The 15,598-nt window shown below is 34.3% G+C and overlaps 1 protein-coding gene and 1 long non-coding RNA gene across 2 annotated transcripts in view; both read left to right on the top strand.

Annotated features, from left to right (window-relative positions):
• Positions 1-2,022, top strand: part of LOC144970870 (uncharacterized) — a 21,261-nt gene extending 19,239 nt beyond the window's left edge. The window contains exon 3 of the long non-coding RNA XR_013645039.1: positions 1,971-2,022. This is a non-coding gene — a long non-coding RNA (uncharacterized LOC144970870). The remainder of the gene's footprint in view (positions 1-1,970) is intronic.
• Positions 2,023-3,715: 1,693 nt separating this feature from the next.
• On the top strand, positions 3,716-14,187 carry LOC144970868 (putative transporter slc-17.2). The gene is made up of 9 exons (XM_078910975.1): positions 3,716-3,948; positions 4,365-4,452; positions 5,502-5,597; positions 6,966-7,102; positions 8,700-8,852; positions 9,263-9,395; positions 11,515-11,665; positions 13,018-13,108; positions 13,651-14,187. The coding sequence occupies exons 1-9, from the start codon at positions 3,847-3,849 to the stop codon at positions 14,149-14,151; spliced, it is 1,452 nt and encodes a 483-aa protein (XP_078767101.1). The 5' UTR covers positions 3,716-3,846; the 3' UTR covers positions 14,152-14,187.
• Positions 14,188-15,598: the final 1,411 nt, after the last annotated feature.

Below are 15,598 nucleotides of genomic sequence, written 5' to 3'. Positions count from 1 at the left end.
TCGTGTCATGGGTATCGGTCAAATAATCAGCATTTAATACGTCAGTAGCAAATTTTAGTTTATGTAATTTAGCCTAGTTTAATGTATAAAAATGATGCCTAAATTTGTAAATTATTCATTCATCAGTAATTTGAGTATGGTTGTAGTACTGATTGAATAAAGCATTTGAATATTTGTAGCGTGAACATCATAGACACAACTTTTATCTCACTCAATCCTAGAGATTTTTTGCTACTTTTCAAAATTGGAAAAAATGTATTTAAAATGAGCGTGGACATAGATAGTTTTATTCAACTACCATTAACATGCAAAAAAACTAAAAACATTAGCTTTGATACTACCCCTATAATTTGTCTCATAAAAAATGTAATGAATAGGCATGGGGTAAAAGTAACCCGGGTAAACTACGGATATAGTCGGTGTTAGGGTTGAGTGAGTTCAATATTATTTTGCATTATTCTTGAGATAAAGACTGTTTTGTAAATGTTGGTTTTCACGACTCGTATATCAATCAGAATTGAATCTTTCAGATTTATGTCTGTTTCTGCTGTCGATTTTCAAAAAGCATATATATAATCCATGTGATGTAAATGGTGGAATAAATAATAAGAACCGAGGTTATGAGTCAATTCTAAAGAGTATACTTAGAGTAAAACTAGATTATTATTATTATTATTATTATTATTATTATTATTATTATTATTATTATTATTATTATTATTATTAGTAGTAGTAGTAGTAGTAGTAGTAGTAGTAGTAGTAGTAGTAGTAGTATCAGTGTTATTATTATTATTATTATTATCATCATCATCATCATCATCATCATCATCATCATCATCATCATCATCATCATCATCATCATATTATTATTATTATTATATTATTATTATTATTATTATTATTATTATTATTATTATTATTATTATTATTATTATTATATATTAATATCACTATTATCATTATTATTATTATATATTATTATTATTATTATTATTATTATTATTATTATCATCATCATCATCATAATAATTAATAATAATAATAATGATATAATAATAATAATAATAATAATAATAATAATAATAATAATAATAATAATAATAATAATAATAATAATAATAATAATAATAATAATAATAATAATAATAACATCATTATTATTTTTTATTATTATTATTATCATCATCATTATATCATTGTCATTACGTTCGGGTTTGAAATCCCTTGTGGGTAGAAGTCAAAATAAAACTGGTCGATTGTTGTCCACTATAAAACCGAAGTTTTATATCTGATTATTTCAACTTTAAATTCTGTTTTTACTCTAACGTAATAACTGCTCAACGCATAAAACACATTTGTGAGGTGTTGGCATGCCAAGTCTATCGATATGCCGAACAGAACTACTGGATTTTGGTCGAAACAATTCCCAAGCATCAAACTGGATCGAAATAAGCGCGTTCTTAAAATTTCAGTGCTCTATCGATTAACAATAGAGCCCCTAATTTCAGGACTTTGAACCATCGGAGCTAATTAAAACATGGATGACAAATCGGTTAACAAAGAGTACTCGAAACCACGTGACATTAAGAATGTACATTTAGGTAGTTCAATTTAGAAGAAAAAGTCTAAATCTCTTAAGTTACATCCGCGAAAAATTGCCATAATCCCGAATATTCTTCTTTTCCTCATATTAGTTACCATGCATGAATTTGATAATCTACATTTTGATACATTGAGAAATTGTAACGTAAATTTGAAGAAAAAGCAAGTTTTGGAAAAGCAGTCGTGTTCAAAAGAAATGCAATAAGTGGCAGGTACTAAATATTCAAACTTGGAAATTGTAAGGCGGAAAAATTGACTTAGGATAGTATATTCGTTACAGTGACTCATTTTTCAATGAAAAAGAGCTTATCAGCTTCATGTATGATTCCATAGAATTATCAATCTTGACCATTTTGCATTTTTTGTAGTGAGCATTTTAATAGCTTCTTTCCAATCAATCAAGTTAATAAACATAATTCTTTTGAACATTTGATATAAATCAATCCGGTCCAGCTTATTTCATTTGAAAATGGTTGCTGAACCCAAAACAATTCAAGTTCCTTCTAATAATGGAAAAGGAGGGGACATAATATCTCATGACAAAGATTCACAAGGAGCTCAAATTAATGGTGTCCCATTTATGACGGACAGTTCTAACAAAGATGCAACTGTTGGCGAATTTGTGAATGCATCTAAACATCATGATTCCATTTCGTGTGTGCATAAGGTATTCTCGTGGCGTTATGTCATGGTTATTTTGCTACATTTGTCATTTATGATGGCAACGATTGCAAGGAACTGTATGCCCATAGCTTTAGTGTGTATGACTCAGACAAAATCAGACAATGGAAAGGATCAACTTAGTAATATTTCTCTATTGAATGCAACGACATCGCATGTGGATATAGATAAGGTATGTACGCTGTGTTCTGTGGTAATAATTGACAAAGGTGTCTATATATTTTTTCATAAAAGGCCCACATAATCTATCATCGTTTTGCGTTAGCATCCAGACGCGCACACACAGACGGGGACTCTCTCTCTCTCCCTCCCTCTCTCTCTCTCTCTCTCTCTCTCTCTCTCTCTCTTTCTCTCTCTCTCTCTCTCTCTCTCTCTCACACACACACACACACACACATATATATATACACACACAGCTCCTGATAATAGAATAAACTGACCGCCTAGTTATATTGATTTGTTTTGGGTTTTTAAAAAATCTTAGTCACAGACATACCTGCATTAGCATGTCCTATCAGTTCTGACTTACTCTGGAAAAACCCATCTTAAAAAATTGGCCAGAAAACTCTCCTTCAAATAGCGATCATTTTAAATGACCCTCATCTTGGCAAAAAACTCTCAGTTTTGCCAAGGTGAGGGTCATTTAAATCGATCGATATTTGAAGTACGAGTTTGTGGCCAAATGTTTTTCCTGGCTCCGTTCAACTAAAAAACATCCTAAATAATTTAATCCAACATTCATTGACTTTGTCAATGCCTTATACATTTAGAAGCGTACCGCTCTTCACTGGATACACTGAGGCAGGCACTTCTGTTAGATATATGGCAAAACAGTTCAATTTTACCAACTGGACTGTTTATTTTCGATTTTGTATTGCACCGACGGAGCAGAGAAAAGGGGAAAATAATTGGAAAAAAATATCTACCAAACAAACTTTAAAAATGCAATATAGCCTTCATTTTATTCTTGTTCACCATCACCATCATCATCATCATCATCATCATCATCATCATCATCATCATCATCATCATCATCATCATCATCATCGTCGTCGTCGTCGTCGTCATCATCATCATCATCATCATCATCATCACCACCACCACCACCACCATCATCATCTTCATCATCATCATCATCATCATCATCATCATCATCATCATCATCATCATCATCATCATCATTATCATCATCATCATTATCATCACCATCATTATCATTATATTTACTATCAATTTCATCATGAATCCCATCAACGCAAATTAATTTGATTAAACATACTTTGATATGGCCTCTGTTGAACTCGTTCTTACATTATATCAAAATATTAAAGCGCCACCAGATTTCAAAATAGAGAACCTCGATTATTCATCTAATAATATCTAATTTACCAACTAACGCATTCGATTCATTTTCTTCCTTAAATTTAGAAAGACTACGAATTTTCCTGGAGTTCGGAGATACAAGGGTTGATTCTATCATCGGCGTCCTTCCTTTCATTTCTGGCACCTCTGATAGCCAATTTCATCCAGCCATATATTGGACACAAGAACTCCCTGACCATAATGACTTTAGCTAGTGCCATCATTTTGTTCTTGAGTCCAGTTGCGTCCCGTTTGAGTCCCTGGTTGCTAATATCTCTCCGAACGTTTCTAGGAGGAACCTTTGTAAGTTTTAATTAGAAATTTTAACTGCTTAAATATTGAGACCCGATAAAATTTCTCATAACAAATAGACAATTAGGAAGAATTTAGCAACAACAAAAATGGTTACAAAGAATGTCGAATCATGCTTTACAATCTTTTGAGTAATATTATTGCATCCACTATAAAAGTTGCGGAAGACAAGTCAAAGGGCACCAGGATTATTCCTGCTTGTACTCATAGCACGGTCCATAATGTATTGAGAAGGGTACCTCGATATATTATCATCATTCTGCGAAGCCAAGTTCTTTTGATGTAAACGAATATCTCTGCGGTTATAATAAGATTGATATATTGAGATAATAACATTGAAAAGAATTTAGAGTCTATGTTCCGGCTTTTTTAAGGTTAAATCTATATATAAATTTGTCAATTCACAGGGAGCCAACGTGCCGGTCATTGGTGACTGTGTCGCCCGGTGGGCACCTACCCTTGAGAAACAGACTATGATCACCATCATTTTTACTGGTGAGAATGAGCAGGGGTGAAAACTTTAAAACGAACCTCAATGATTAGTGGGCGAATTTTTTAATATATTCCGCGGTAAGACCTTTTAAAGGAAGGGTGCCTGTCGTCCATGTCATATTTTCTTTGAAAATATCAAATTAAGAGCGGGCACCGATGTAAGATAAAGATCTAAACAAGTGTGTATGAAAGGCGCCAGATAATGCAAGAAATAAAAATACAGGGGAAAAAAACATCACAGAAATCCAGTCAACCTCGACTGGGGATCGAATCTTAGACCTTCTGATTACAAGTTAGACATGCTACCGTTACACTAACTTCTGCGATAAGTGAAAAAAGTGTAATTCGTCGCTGTAGTAGTAGGGAGAAAGCGTATCGTCCATACCAGTCGTTTCTGAAGTATAAGCACCTTTTATCACCTCCTCCACTGTATAACTGTATTACAATATAATGTAAGGGGGCTTGACGACTTGGAAAGGAACATACTGTCACCTTTGGTCTATATTGCTGACTAAGGGGGAATCCTGAACGTGATTATGCTTAGTCCTGAAATAAAGTGAACCTGGACTATACTGTTATCACTATTTTTGAAATATAATTTTGTTATAAAATATGAGATATTCAGTCTTGAGAACTGAATAAGTAAAGTGTACGACATGGGGCGACCCAAGTGTACGACTGCAAAACCTTGAATAAAGTGTAGGACAAGAGAGGCCTTCTTTCCATGCCGACTGTGTGACCTTTAAACTGATGCATCTATAACTTTAAGCGACATATGATTAGGTAGAGGGAGATTTTCTAAATTATGTGGTCAGAACATTCGTCACCTCCAAGTAAAAGTTACACCAGAGCGATTTCCCTTCGAAAGTCCTAGTGCACGATATGGGAGACTTCACTCTATACGTTAATATGCTTGTTCTTAAAATCTATTAATTTTGCTCCCGAGACACGTAAATAAATCAAAGTGTGATACGATGCTTATTTATTCTAGAAGAAGCTTTCTGATAAATTTTTTGAACCTAAATAATACTTTCTTTTGGTTTCTTCCTCAGGTCTGCAGACTGGTGGCACTTTGTGCTCTTTACTATCTGGATATCTTTGTATGATTCCCATTGACAACGGATGGCCATTCATATTTTACATCATCGGTACTTCTCTGTTAATAGATCTAATACCTTTTTCCCAAAACTATTTTATGTATATTGCAGTTCTATCCGTATAAAATGTTCTATTTATAGTAATTACGCAAATTCTATTTTTAGTAGGAGTACAGATAGGCTCCCGCGCTATTCGTAGTCGTAGTACAGATAGGGCTAGCCTCTAGATTATTGTAGTTTCGGAAGCCAAGTCAAAGGGTCGCCGGGATTGCACCAGCGTATACGATGTAACGCTAAAAACAAATATTTAAAAAATTAACTATATCGTTGTCCATGATAATTAATCTTGTATGGTCTTGTAGTATGATACTCAGCGTTGGACTGATAGATAGATCCCCCTTTTGATTACCTCTCTGTGCGGCGCAAAGTTGAATCTTTGGAAAAGGGTTCTTCACTCCCATTCTCCTATCACACTCAGGAGTAAAATGAGAAAAGTGATACAGGTCGGTAACAGTGTTGTTGTATTATGCCGTACAGACGTAATGCGTCCTCATACATGGCATGTGTTGGTGTTGGCTTTGGATTCCTTGGGACCCCTTGTAAGTCCTCAGGTTGTATCTATTGTATATTGTTCTGTATAAAAGCTTAAAATTTGTTGTTGTTGATTTTGTTATTATTTAAATTATTTTTTTTGTTTATTTAGAATCCATGACAACCAATTATGAATATATTGTTAAAATCTTCCTGCTAAACTGTCGACAATGAGCCTTTTCGGGTGAAATCTACCTAAAATACATTCAGCATTTCGGAGACTAAAATCGGAAGCGACATACTACTGATCTGTTAGAGACTTATCAAACGACAAAAAATCCAAAAACTTAGCACTGCTACTACAACAATTACTACTACTACTACTACTACTACTACTACTACTACTACTACTACTACTACTACTACTACTACTACTTGTACTACTATTACTACAACAACAACAACTACTACTACTACTACTACTACTACTACTACTACTACTACTACTACTACTACTACTGGTACTACTATTACTACAACTACTACTACTACTACGACTACTACTACTACTACTACTACTACTATTATTACTACTACTACTACTACTACTACTACTACTACTACTACTACTACTACTAACTACTACACTACACTACTACTACTACTACTACTACTACTACTACTACTACTACTACTACTACTACTACTACTACTACTACTACTAGATACTACAAATTCATTCTAAAAATTATTATTGACGATATGTTTATAGTGATCAAAACTAAAGCTTTTCAGTCGACCTATACTTGTGGGGAATTTCGATTAATTAACAAGAACAATATTGTTATGTACACATCTCAACTCTGTTTAACATTCTCTTTGCGATAGGTGCGCTCATTGTCCTTTGGGTCATCGTATGGCAACTGTTCAGCTCCGTAAATCCCGAGGATCACAAGTACATTTCAACCAAAGAACTTCAATTCATCAAGCAACATCGAATAATGAAGGACACAGAACACAAACAGGTAGGTGTCAGGCCATAGCCTTCACCAACTCAGAAGGAACGGAATTGACGTCACTCAACTCTTTATTATTGTTTCCAGGCAACCTTTTTAATGATCAGTTCTCACTAAATTATATCAATCTGACTATAAATATTTAATATTACACAAAGTTTCGTGTGTTGGTACTTTATATTCGGCTGCCGGATGTTGTGAGTTTTTTTATTCGCTAAACGCATAGCATCAAAAGTTTATTACTTCCTGTGAAATTACATACAACTTAATGATCACCAAAAGAAAGCAAATACTCAAAGAAAGCAATGCCCACAGTATTTTTTTTTTTATTGAATAGAACTCAGTATTTACGTTCTTTTGGTGGGCGTCGTCTTGTATTGAAACTCAATAATTTATCTTGGCCAGTGTTTGGCTACGTCTGAGTTTATCCACTTTCGCGGCGCAGATTCATCGATAAGGGTTCTTTACTTGTGATATCATAAATAAAACAAATAAAATTACCTTTATTCATCCCATAGGGAAAACTTGTCTCTCGGGTCTATTCCAATTAATTGAAGAATGGAATAACCCAGACGTCAGCCATAGAGCAGCGCCTAAATTGAGCTAGGGTGAGGTGACTTGCACACAAATTAAGCGGGTATTTTTTAATGTTTAATTGCAACTCGGGTACGAAACAAAGACCGTGTAACTGAGCCATTTAATATAATAAATAGATTTATACGCAATAAATTGATTTACATATAGAAGAAGAAGAAGAAGAAGAAGAAGAAGAAGAAGAAGAAGAAGAAGAAGAATCGTAATAATGATAATAATAATAATGATGATTATAATAATAATAATAGTGATAGTAATAATAGTAATAATAATAATAATAATAATAATAATAATAATAATAATAATAATAATAATAATAATAATAATATAAAATAATAATAATAATAATAATAATAATGATAATAATAATAATAATATAATAATAATAATAATATAATAATAATAATATAATAATAATAATAATAATAATAATAATAATGATGATGATGATGATGATGATGATGATGATGATGATGATGATAACAATAATAATACTAATAATAATAATATATAATAATAATAATAATAATAATAATAATAATAATAAAATAATAATATATAAAAAGAAGAAGAAGAAGAAGAAGAAGAAGAAGAAGAAGAAGAAGAAGAAGAAGAAGAAGAAGAAGAAGAAGAAGAAGAAGAAGAAGAAGAAGAAGAACAAAAAGAACAAGAAGAACAAGAAGAACAAAAAGAACAAGAAATAAAGAACAAGAATAAGAAGAGGAGAAATGGTGATGATAATGATGATGATGATGATGATGATGATGATGATGATGATGATGATGATGATGGTGATGATGATGATGATGATGATGATGATGATGATGATGATGATGATGATGATGATAAGAAAAAAAATGAAATGGGATGAGAATGATGAGAATAGGATTGAAATATATAGTAAAACAAGAAAAAAGAAGAAGGAGGAAAAATCTTCATTTTCAAGATTTGTTGACTATGAAATACGACGTTTTAGTTTACGCATATTTCTACTTTTGTTTTAAAATCCTAGGAACAGGAGAAACCGCCATACAAGATTATTCTAACATCCATACCAGTTCTGGCATTGTTAACTTCCACGTCCATCCATTATTGGACGGTTATAATGATTTTTACATATATGCCTATATACCTTGCTGCTGTCTTGGACTTTTCAGTAACTGAAGTAAGTATCATCATCATCATCATCATCATCATCATCATCATCATCATCATCATCATCATCATCATCATCATCATCATCATCATCATCATCATCTCCAATTATTCTATTTACTTTTTCTCCTCCTTCTCCCCCTCCTCCTCTCCCTCCTCCTCCCCCTCCTCCTCCCCCACCTCCTCTTCCTCATCCTCCACTTTCTCTTCCTCCTCCTCCCCTCCTCCTCCTCCTCGTCGTCCTCCTCCTCCTTTTTCTTCTTCTTCTTCTTCTTCTTCTTCTTCTTCTTCTTCTTCTTCTTCTTCTTCTTCTTCTTCTTCTTCTTCTTCTTCTTCTTCTTCTTCTTCTTCTTCTTCTTCCCTCTTGTTAAAGTGTAATGCAACCACAATTATTGTCTCCCGATTTATTTTATTTTTTAGACAGGGCTGATAATGACGGTCCTTAGCCTTGCCCGATTCCTGGGCATGGGCATTTTCACCGTTCTCGTAAACAAGATGTTGGCACAGAAAAAATGGTCAACCACTGCCGTCAAGAAATCTATTGTGACAATTGGTAAGAGTGCGTCTTTATCTTCTCAAGCTGACCCCCCCCCCCTCCCCCGCACCACCCCACCCCCACCCCAAAATAAAACGAGAGATGCATGTCATTGTAAACTGTAGAAAACATCGAATAAGACTCATATAGCAGATTTTTGGATATTCCAAAAAAAAAAAAAATAGTTTCTTGCTGGTTGAAAATAAAAGGCGGAATTGCCATTTTGACGTTTTCAGTTTACATTTCATTGATCCATTCTTTTTTTTTTTTTTTTTTTTTTTTTTTTTGTTAAAATGCTGGATTTTGCATTTGATCACTATTTTATTTTTCATCTTGTGTTAAATGTCACTTGATATCAACTGATTTGGGACACAAATGACCACTGACATTTTTTTTTCAGATTATTTGGTATCTTTCACTCTTAGTTTGGCATTTTGCATAAAATCTTTCTGTCAATTTGATCAAACGTGTGTGGTAATAATCAAAAGCCTGGACTTTTCGTTATTGTCAGACAGGTGCAGGTGTCTGCCAATAATAATTTTTCTTTATTGGCAGACAAGTCTGGCAAGAGCGGCAGACTTACACTCGCCCACATCCATGCAAAAAACAGTCTTCCCCCCCCCCCCCCCCCCCCCCCCCCCCATTCTCTCTCTCTCTCTCTCTCTCTCTCTCTCTCTCCCTCTCTCTCTCTCTCTCTCTCTCTCTCTCTCTCTCTCTCTCTCCCTCCTCTCTCTCTCTCTCTCTCTCTCTCTCTCTCTCTCTCTCTCTCTCTCTCATAGCTAGCTGTGGGATTTATTCATGTATCTATTTGAGGCTTGGAATAGTGAAAGAATGAGATTTATAGTGAATAAATATTCGACTTAAAAATGCAAAACCCTAATTAGATTTCAGTTTCAGACTTTGGACGGGCTCATCTACTACTATCAATGTTTTGAGACGTATTAAAATTTAAAAAAACAACATATCTCTATGTTCACAAGTAAAAAGCGCTATGGGGTTATTTTGCGACGTTAAAAACGTAATTATCTATTTATAGACATAGACATTGAGTCCAAATTTTATTCATCAACACTTGAATTCTACATTTTGTTTTGATCTACCTATCATCCCGTTCATGCTTGTCTTATTATATCTGTCAGTGTATGACATAATCAGTCGGAAGGTGAAAATTTTGAATTTTTTTTTTGGGGGGGGGGGGAGGGGGGGCATTTTCTGAAAGAATAATATACTCCCCAGAGCATGTTAATCTTTATTTGAAGTAGATCGGGTGGTTTTTCATGAAGTTATAGTCGGATGTATGGGAAAGGTATCCAGCAACTTTTCTCAAATTTCATACCATTTCAAATTGACAAGCTGTAAAAGTACTTAGAAGTGAAATTAAGCTTTGCTATTTCCCGAAGATGTACAAAAAGGGTTGATTTTATCATTTATGACAAGAATTCATTTTTGATAAAAATTGACCTTCTAACTAAACTTAGCAATATCTCAGTTCAAACCTTTTCACCTTCCGACTGATTATGTCATTCACTGTAACATATATTTGGTAAATTGGATTTTTGTTGTTGTAAAACTGGACCAATCGCCACCAGAATTTGCCTGTTGTTTACAATTGACATCAAGATGGTTTGCGTGTATTATGATATTGAAAAGACATTGTGATTATTATGTCGAAAATCAAATTTATTTCGTCAAATTCCACCGAAAACAGACGCCGTAATTAAATTTTTATTACGTGGGTTGTGTGTCAACCTTTCGGTTAACTAGTATGGCAACGAGGTGGGAGTACTTGTATTGACTAGATAACTGTTAGTGGTTACTCTCATTATTTTGAATGGAATCAATTTCTATAATCTTATATGAACTGTTTTCTGTTCTTAACAGTGGGAAATAATTTAACAAGTAAGAGAAATATATAAGACAATAAATGCAGAAAATATCCCTCCCTGCCCAAATAAAAAGCTTCGTGGAGTTCTCTTACGAAGTCGAAAAATGTATTGTCCATTAAGGCAATAGAAATTGCCATCAAATTTTATTTAACATTTGAATCATAAATTTTGAGTTGATCTTGGTGTGTTCCTTTTTATGTTTTTAATTATTTTCTTACTTCCTTTTCACAATGATAATTTATTTACTTCAGGTGTTTTAACAGCAGGGGCAAGCCTGCTTCCTATTATACTCATCGACAATGGCCAAAGATGGATCATTATAAGCTTTTTCATAATCACCATGATTATGCAGAGCAGTTCTGGCTGCATTTTCCCTGCTGTGCCTTTGGACTTAGCACCTAGGTAGGCGTAGTGTTGGTTTATTTTATTCAAGGATAATTTGGGCAAGATAACCGAGTGGATACGGCATTGCACATACAACTGTCTCAGCTGGGTTCGATACATTAACATCTCAATACCTGATAATGGTTCGATACCAACGACATCTCTTTTTTTTCTTGCGCAAGAGACGTAGTCACTTTTTCTAACGTTGCGGCCCTGCAATGCGGGTGACCAAGATTATCTTCATCTTATATTTTTGAGAGATGCCCTATAATGTTTCCTCTGAGGATGATTAAAGGAAATTTTATTTTATTATTTCATTAAATCAAAGTTTAAGTTTTGAGACATTATCAAATAATTTCTAAGTTTTCGAATTGCAATTTCATTCTTTTCTTGAATCTCCCACATAGACGTCTAGAGTAATGGAAAGGATATTTCCTCTGTTTATAATTCAAAGAAGGAAGACAATGCTGGTATTGATATCACACCAGACGCAAATCTAGAGGAAGTGCGGCTATGTGGTTTTGCGGTATGACACTCGCTTTCGAATCGGAAGGTCCTGGGTTTAAACCTCGCTCGGCGCATAGTTGAGTCCTTGGATAAGGCTCTTTGCTCACTTTCTCTCACCGTACTGAGGTGTAAAATGAGTACTTGGCCGTAACAGCGTCATCTATGTCCGAAAAAAAAATGTATTATCGCCTAACAGGCGTCATGTCCCGTCTTAAATGTTATGTGTTGTTGTTGGCCAGGGACCCCCTGTAAAGCGCTTTGTACACATTTAGTGGATATTGCTCTATATAAAAACTCAATTTAATTTAAATTTAAGTTGCAATCAAAAGATAACTGGCGATAGTCTTTCCAATATTTACGCCCTACTGTCGTCTTTCATTTTATTTTGGCTTATGCGATGTCTTCTGTGTGTTTTTATAATATCTATCTTTGTTTTGAAAAACTTAAAATACCTGCTTCAACGAGTTCAAAAGGCAAACATTTACCTTTGCCAGCTCTATTGTAATTACCTAACTCTTTCATTTTCTTTATCTATCTTTAGTTCTGTCTATCAATTTGTCTAAATATTTCAAAAATCATCCCCTCTCTCTCTCTCTCTCTCTCTCTCTCTCTCTCTCTCTCTCTCTCTCTCTCTCTCTCTCTCTCACACACACTCACTCTCTCTCTTTATTTTCTCTCTCTCTTTTTCTCTCTCTCTCTCTCTCTCTCTCTCTCTCTTTCTTTCTTTCTCTCTCTCTCTCTTTCTCTCTCTCTCTCCCTCTCTCTCTCCCTCTCATGCACACATACATATATACATACATATATTATACTAAATCTATTTACCACCCCTGTCCTTATCTCTATTTAATGTTTGTATATTTCAGGTACGCCGGTTTCCTCACAGGTCTCCTATTTTCTCTTGGTGGCTTCGTTGCGATATCAGCCCCGCTGGTCGTGGCCGGTTTAACCCCTAATGTAAGCGTTTCATCCTCTCGTTCCAAAAATTAGGTTTTTGTGGCCATCTCCTCAAAGTGGTATTATGTCCGTCGATTTATACCCTGGAAAGTAAATTTATAGTGAAAAAAATGACTGCGGTTAAGATTATTTGTTTTTTGCTGAAAATGGTTTTAATTTCTTGACTTGCTGGTATCCTCATATTATAAATCCCTTAACTAATCAAAATGACCTCAATAATATCTTACCCGTATTAAAAAGTGGCAAAACTCTTCGGCTAAAGGGACCTGGATTCAAGTTGGACCGAATTAGATTATTCTACTGGATGATGGCTTTTTTCGGCCAACATTTGCCATGTTTATTGTTTATTTCAATTATCATTTCTATCTTTCACAATAATAATTACGTGTACAACAGCACGACTATTTAGGCATTTTCAAACCATATTATAGTTTTTCACATTTGCATATCGACTTGATGCAATTTCATATGTTTGAAAAGGAACTAAAGTTTAACACAATAATAACTTCTTCTATATTCTTTCACTCTTGTTTTCACTCTAGAATACCAAAGAGGAGTGGCAGAAGGTATGGATTATATGCTCCTGTATGTTTTTTGCCATCTCTCTTATTTTCCTTTTATACGGGGACTGCAAAATCCAACCATGGGCCAAGAAAGATAACCCCGATGCCCCGGAGGTCGTTTCGCCATTTGACCCCATGCGCAAACGTTTCTCGGCTGCTATGAACAGTCCTCCTATTTTTAGTTTTGATGTCAGCGATAAAGTCAGTGATATCAACCAAGTTCATCAAAGTAACCCAGTTGCCACGAATGAATTACAGAACCTCCACAATACAACGAAGATATGGTCCTCAACTAGCATCCAAATGCTAGATCCAAGTGCAGAAGAATCCTCAAAATTTGACCAAAAATCTTCCAACGTTTATGATGGAGTATTCAATGGTGGTTTTGAATCTGAACGTTGTAGGAAAGTTCCCACATTAAATAATAAAAATATTGAGCAAGTTCCGAAATTAAACAACAATATTGTTATACGATTTTAAGAACATTTTTGATTTGGAATAAAATATATAAATTTTGATATGTTGTCATTTATATTGATCAAGCTTTAGCTAGAAATATTAAAGAATGTTAAACTCTCGTTTTGTTTAAAACAACACATTTACTACCTAGGTTATTTCCAATAAGCACTGCATGATGATAAATTTTGACAGAGGTATTACTGATATTTGTTCAGGTTATTTTCACTGCGTCATTTCATTGTAAAACAATAATTAATTAATGATTGACACCGTAATTGAAATTACACGGATTAGTCAATTTTTTGCTGTGTCATAGCTATTAATAGCTTAAGGCTGTGTCAGTAAATGTATAAAAAAAAAGAAATTAATATAGCATAATATCTGTCGAATGTATCTTCGGAATGAAGGTTATTAGCTATAGAGATAGCCATATAATGACGCCGTCAAAACATGACCAGATAATTAGATGCAAATGACCCGAACTATGCTGCTATTGACCCCTAAGCATGTCATGTGCATCCAATCAAACCTTTTGTTTACATATTTCTTAGCGACAAGGATTCGACAAAGGTTCAGTTGGACACTTCGCTGTTTAAAAAATTTCCCCACACCCGCTCCTCTCATTCTTTCACTCCTTCCTTTCTCTCTGTCATCCCCCGTCCCAAAGCAAAAACAATAACAAAAAGTCTTATGAGGCAAAAGACACCACCACCTTAACTCCCTTGAACAAAACACGATGGCAGGGATCCCTTGTCTTGTTCCTTTTCCAGCCGTAAGCAGGTATCTAGAGACTAAAGTTTGTTTCGAACTCAGAACATGATTTTATCAGGAAAGGGCGACAGTCAATAATATTATGAATAGGATAAACTTAAGTAGGTTGAAAGAGGTGGGAGCTACGCACTACAAAAGGTGGGGATTTCAATTATTTTTTTAAAACTTTTGTTGACATTTCAACTACTGGGGGGTTTCTGTCTTTGTTTTTTTTTTTTTTTAAATAATAGACACACGTCAGAGAATGTAAATGTTACCAACACCCATTACCCCGAATGAATCACTTCATGAGCATGAAGCCGACTTTTGTGAGTGAAACGTCAACGTGAAAATCGGTGAGTGACTGTCAGTCAAAGTACGAAGAGAATCGTAAAGATGAAAACAAATCTACAAAGCATTCTAAAATTATGCGAGTGAGACATCCAAAGATAAAGACCGGTCCAAATTTAATAGTTCTTGTTTTGTCCACTCAAGCGCATTGATTTTGAATAATTAACTTTACTGTGATCTAAAAAATAGATCGGCGGTAATTTTTGATTATTGTTTCCATTGTTTCATAAAATATTATCTAGACAGTATTTGATACGTGATCGAATATTTATGAGTAGGTGCTTCATTTGCCACTTAACAACCACATATTTGTGGGGTTGTTTTCTATAATTTGTTATGGAAAGTGAGCGGTTAAAGAAAGGTTGGA

The sequence above is a fragment of the Berghia stephanieae genome, chromosome 4, assembly GCF_034508935.2.
Source record: "Berghia stephanieae isolate SIO BIC M18660-M18661 chromosome 4, UCSD_Bste_1.3, whole genome shotgun sequence".
Classification (NCBI taxonomy): Eukaryota; Metazoa; Mollusca; class Gastropoda; order Nudibranchia; family Aeolidiidae; genus Berghia; species Berghia stephanieae.
Note: the sequence above shows the minus strand (reverse complement) of the source record. Positions and strands in the feature narration are given on the sequence as shown.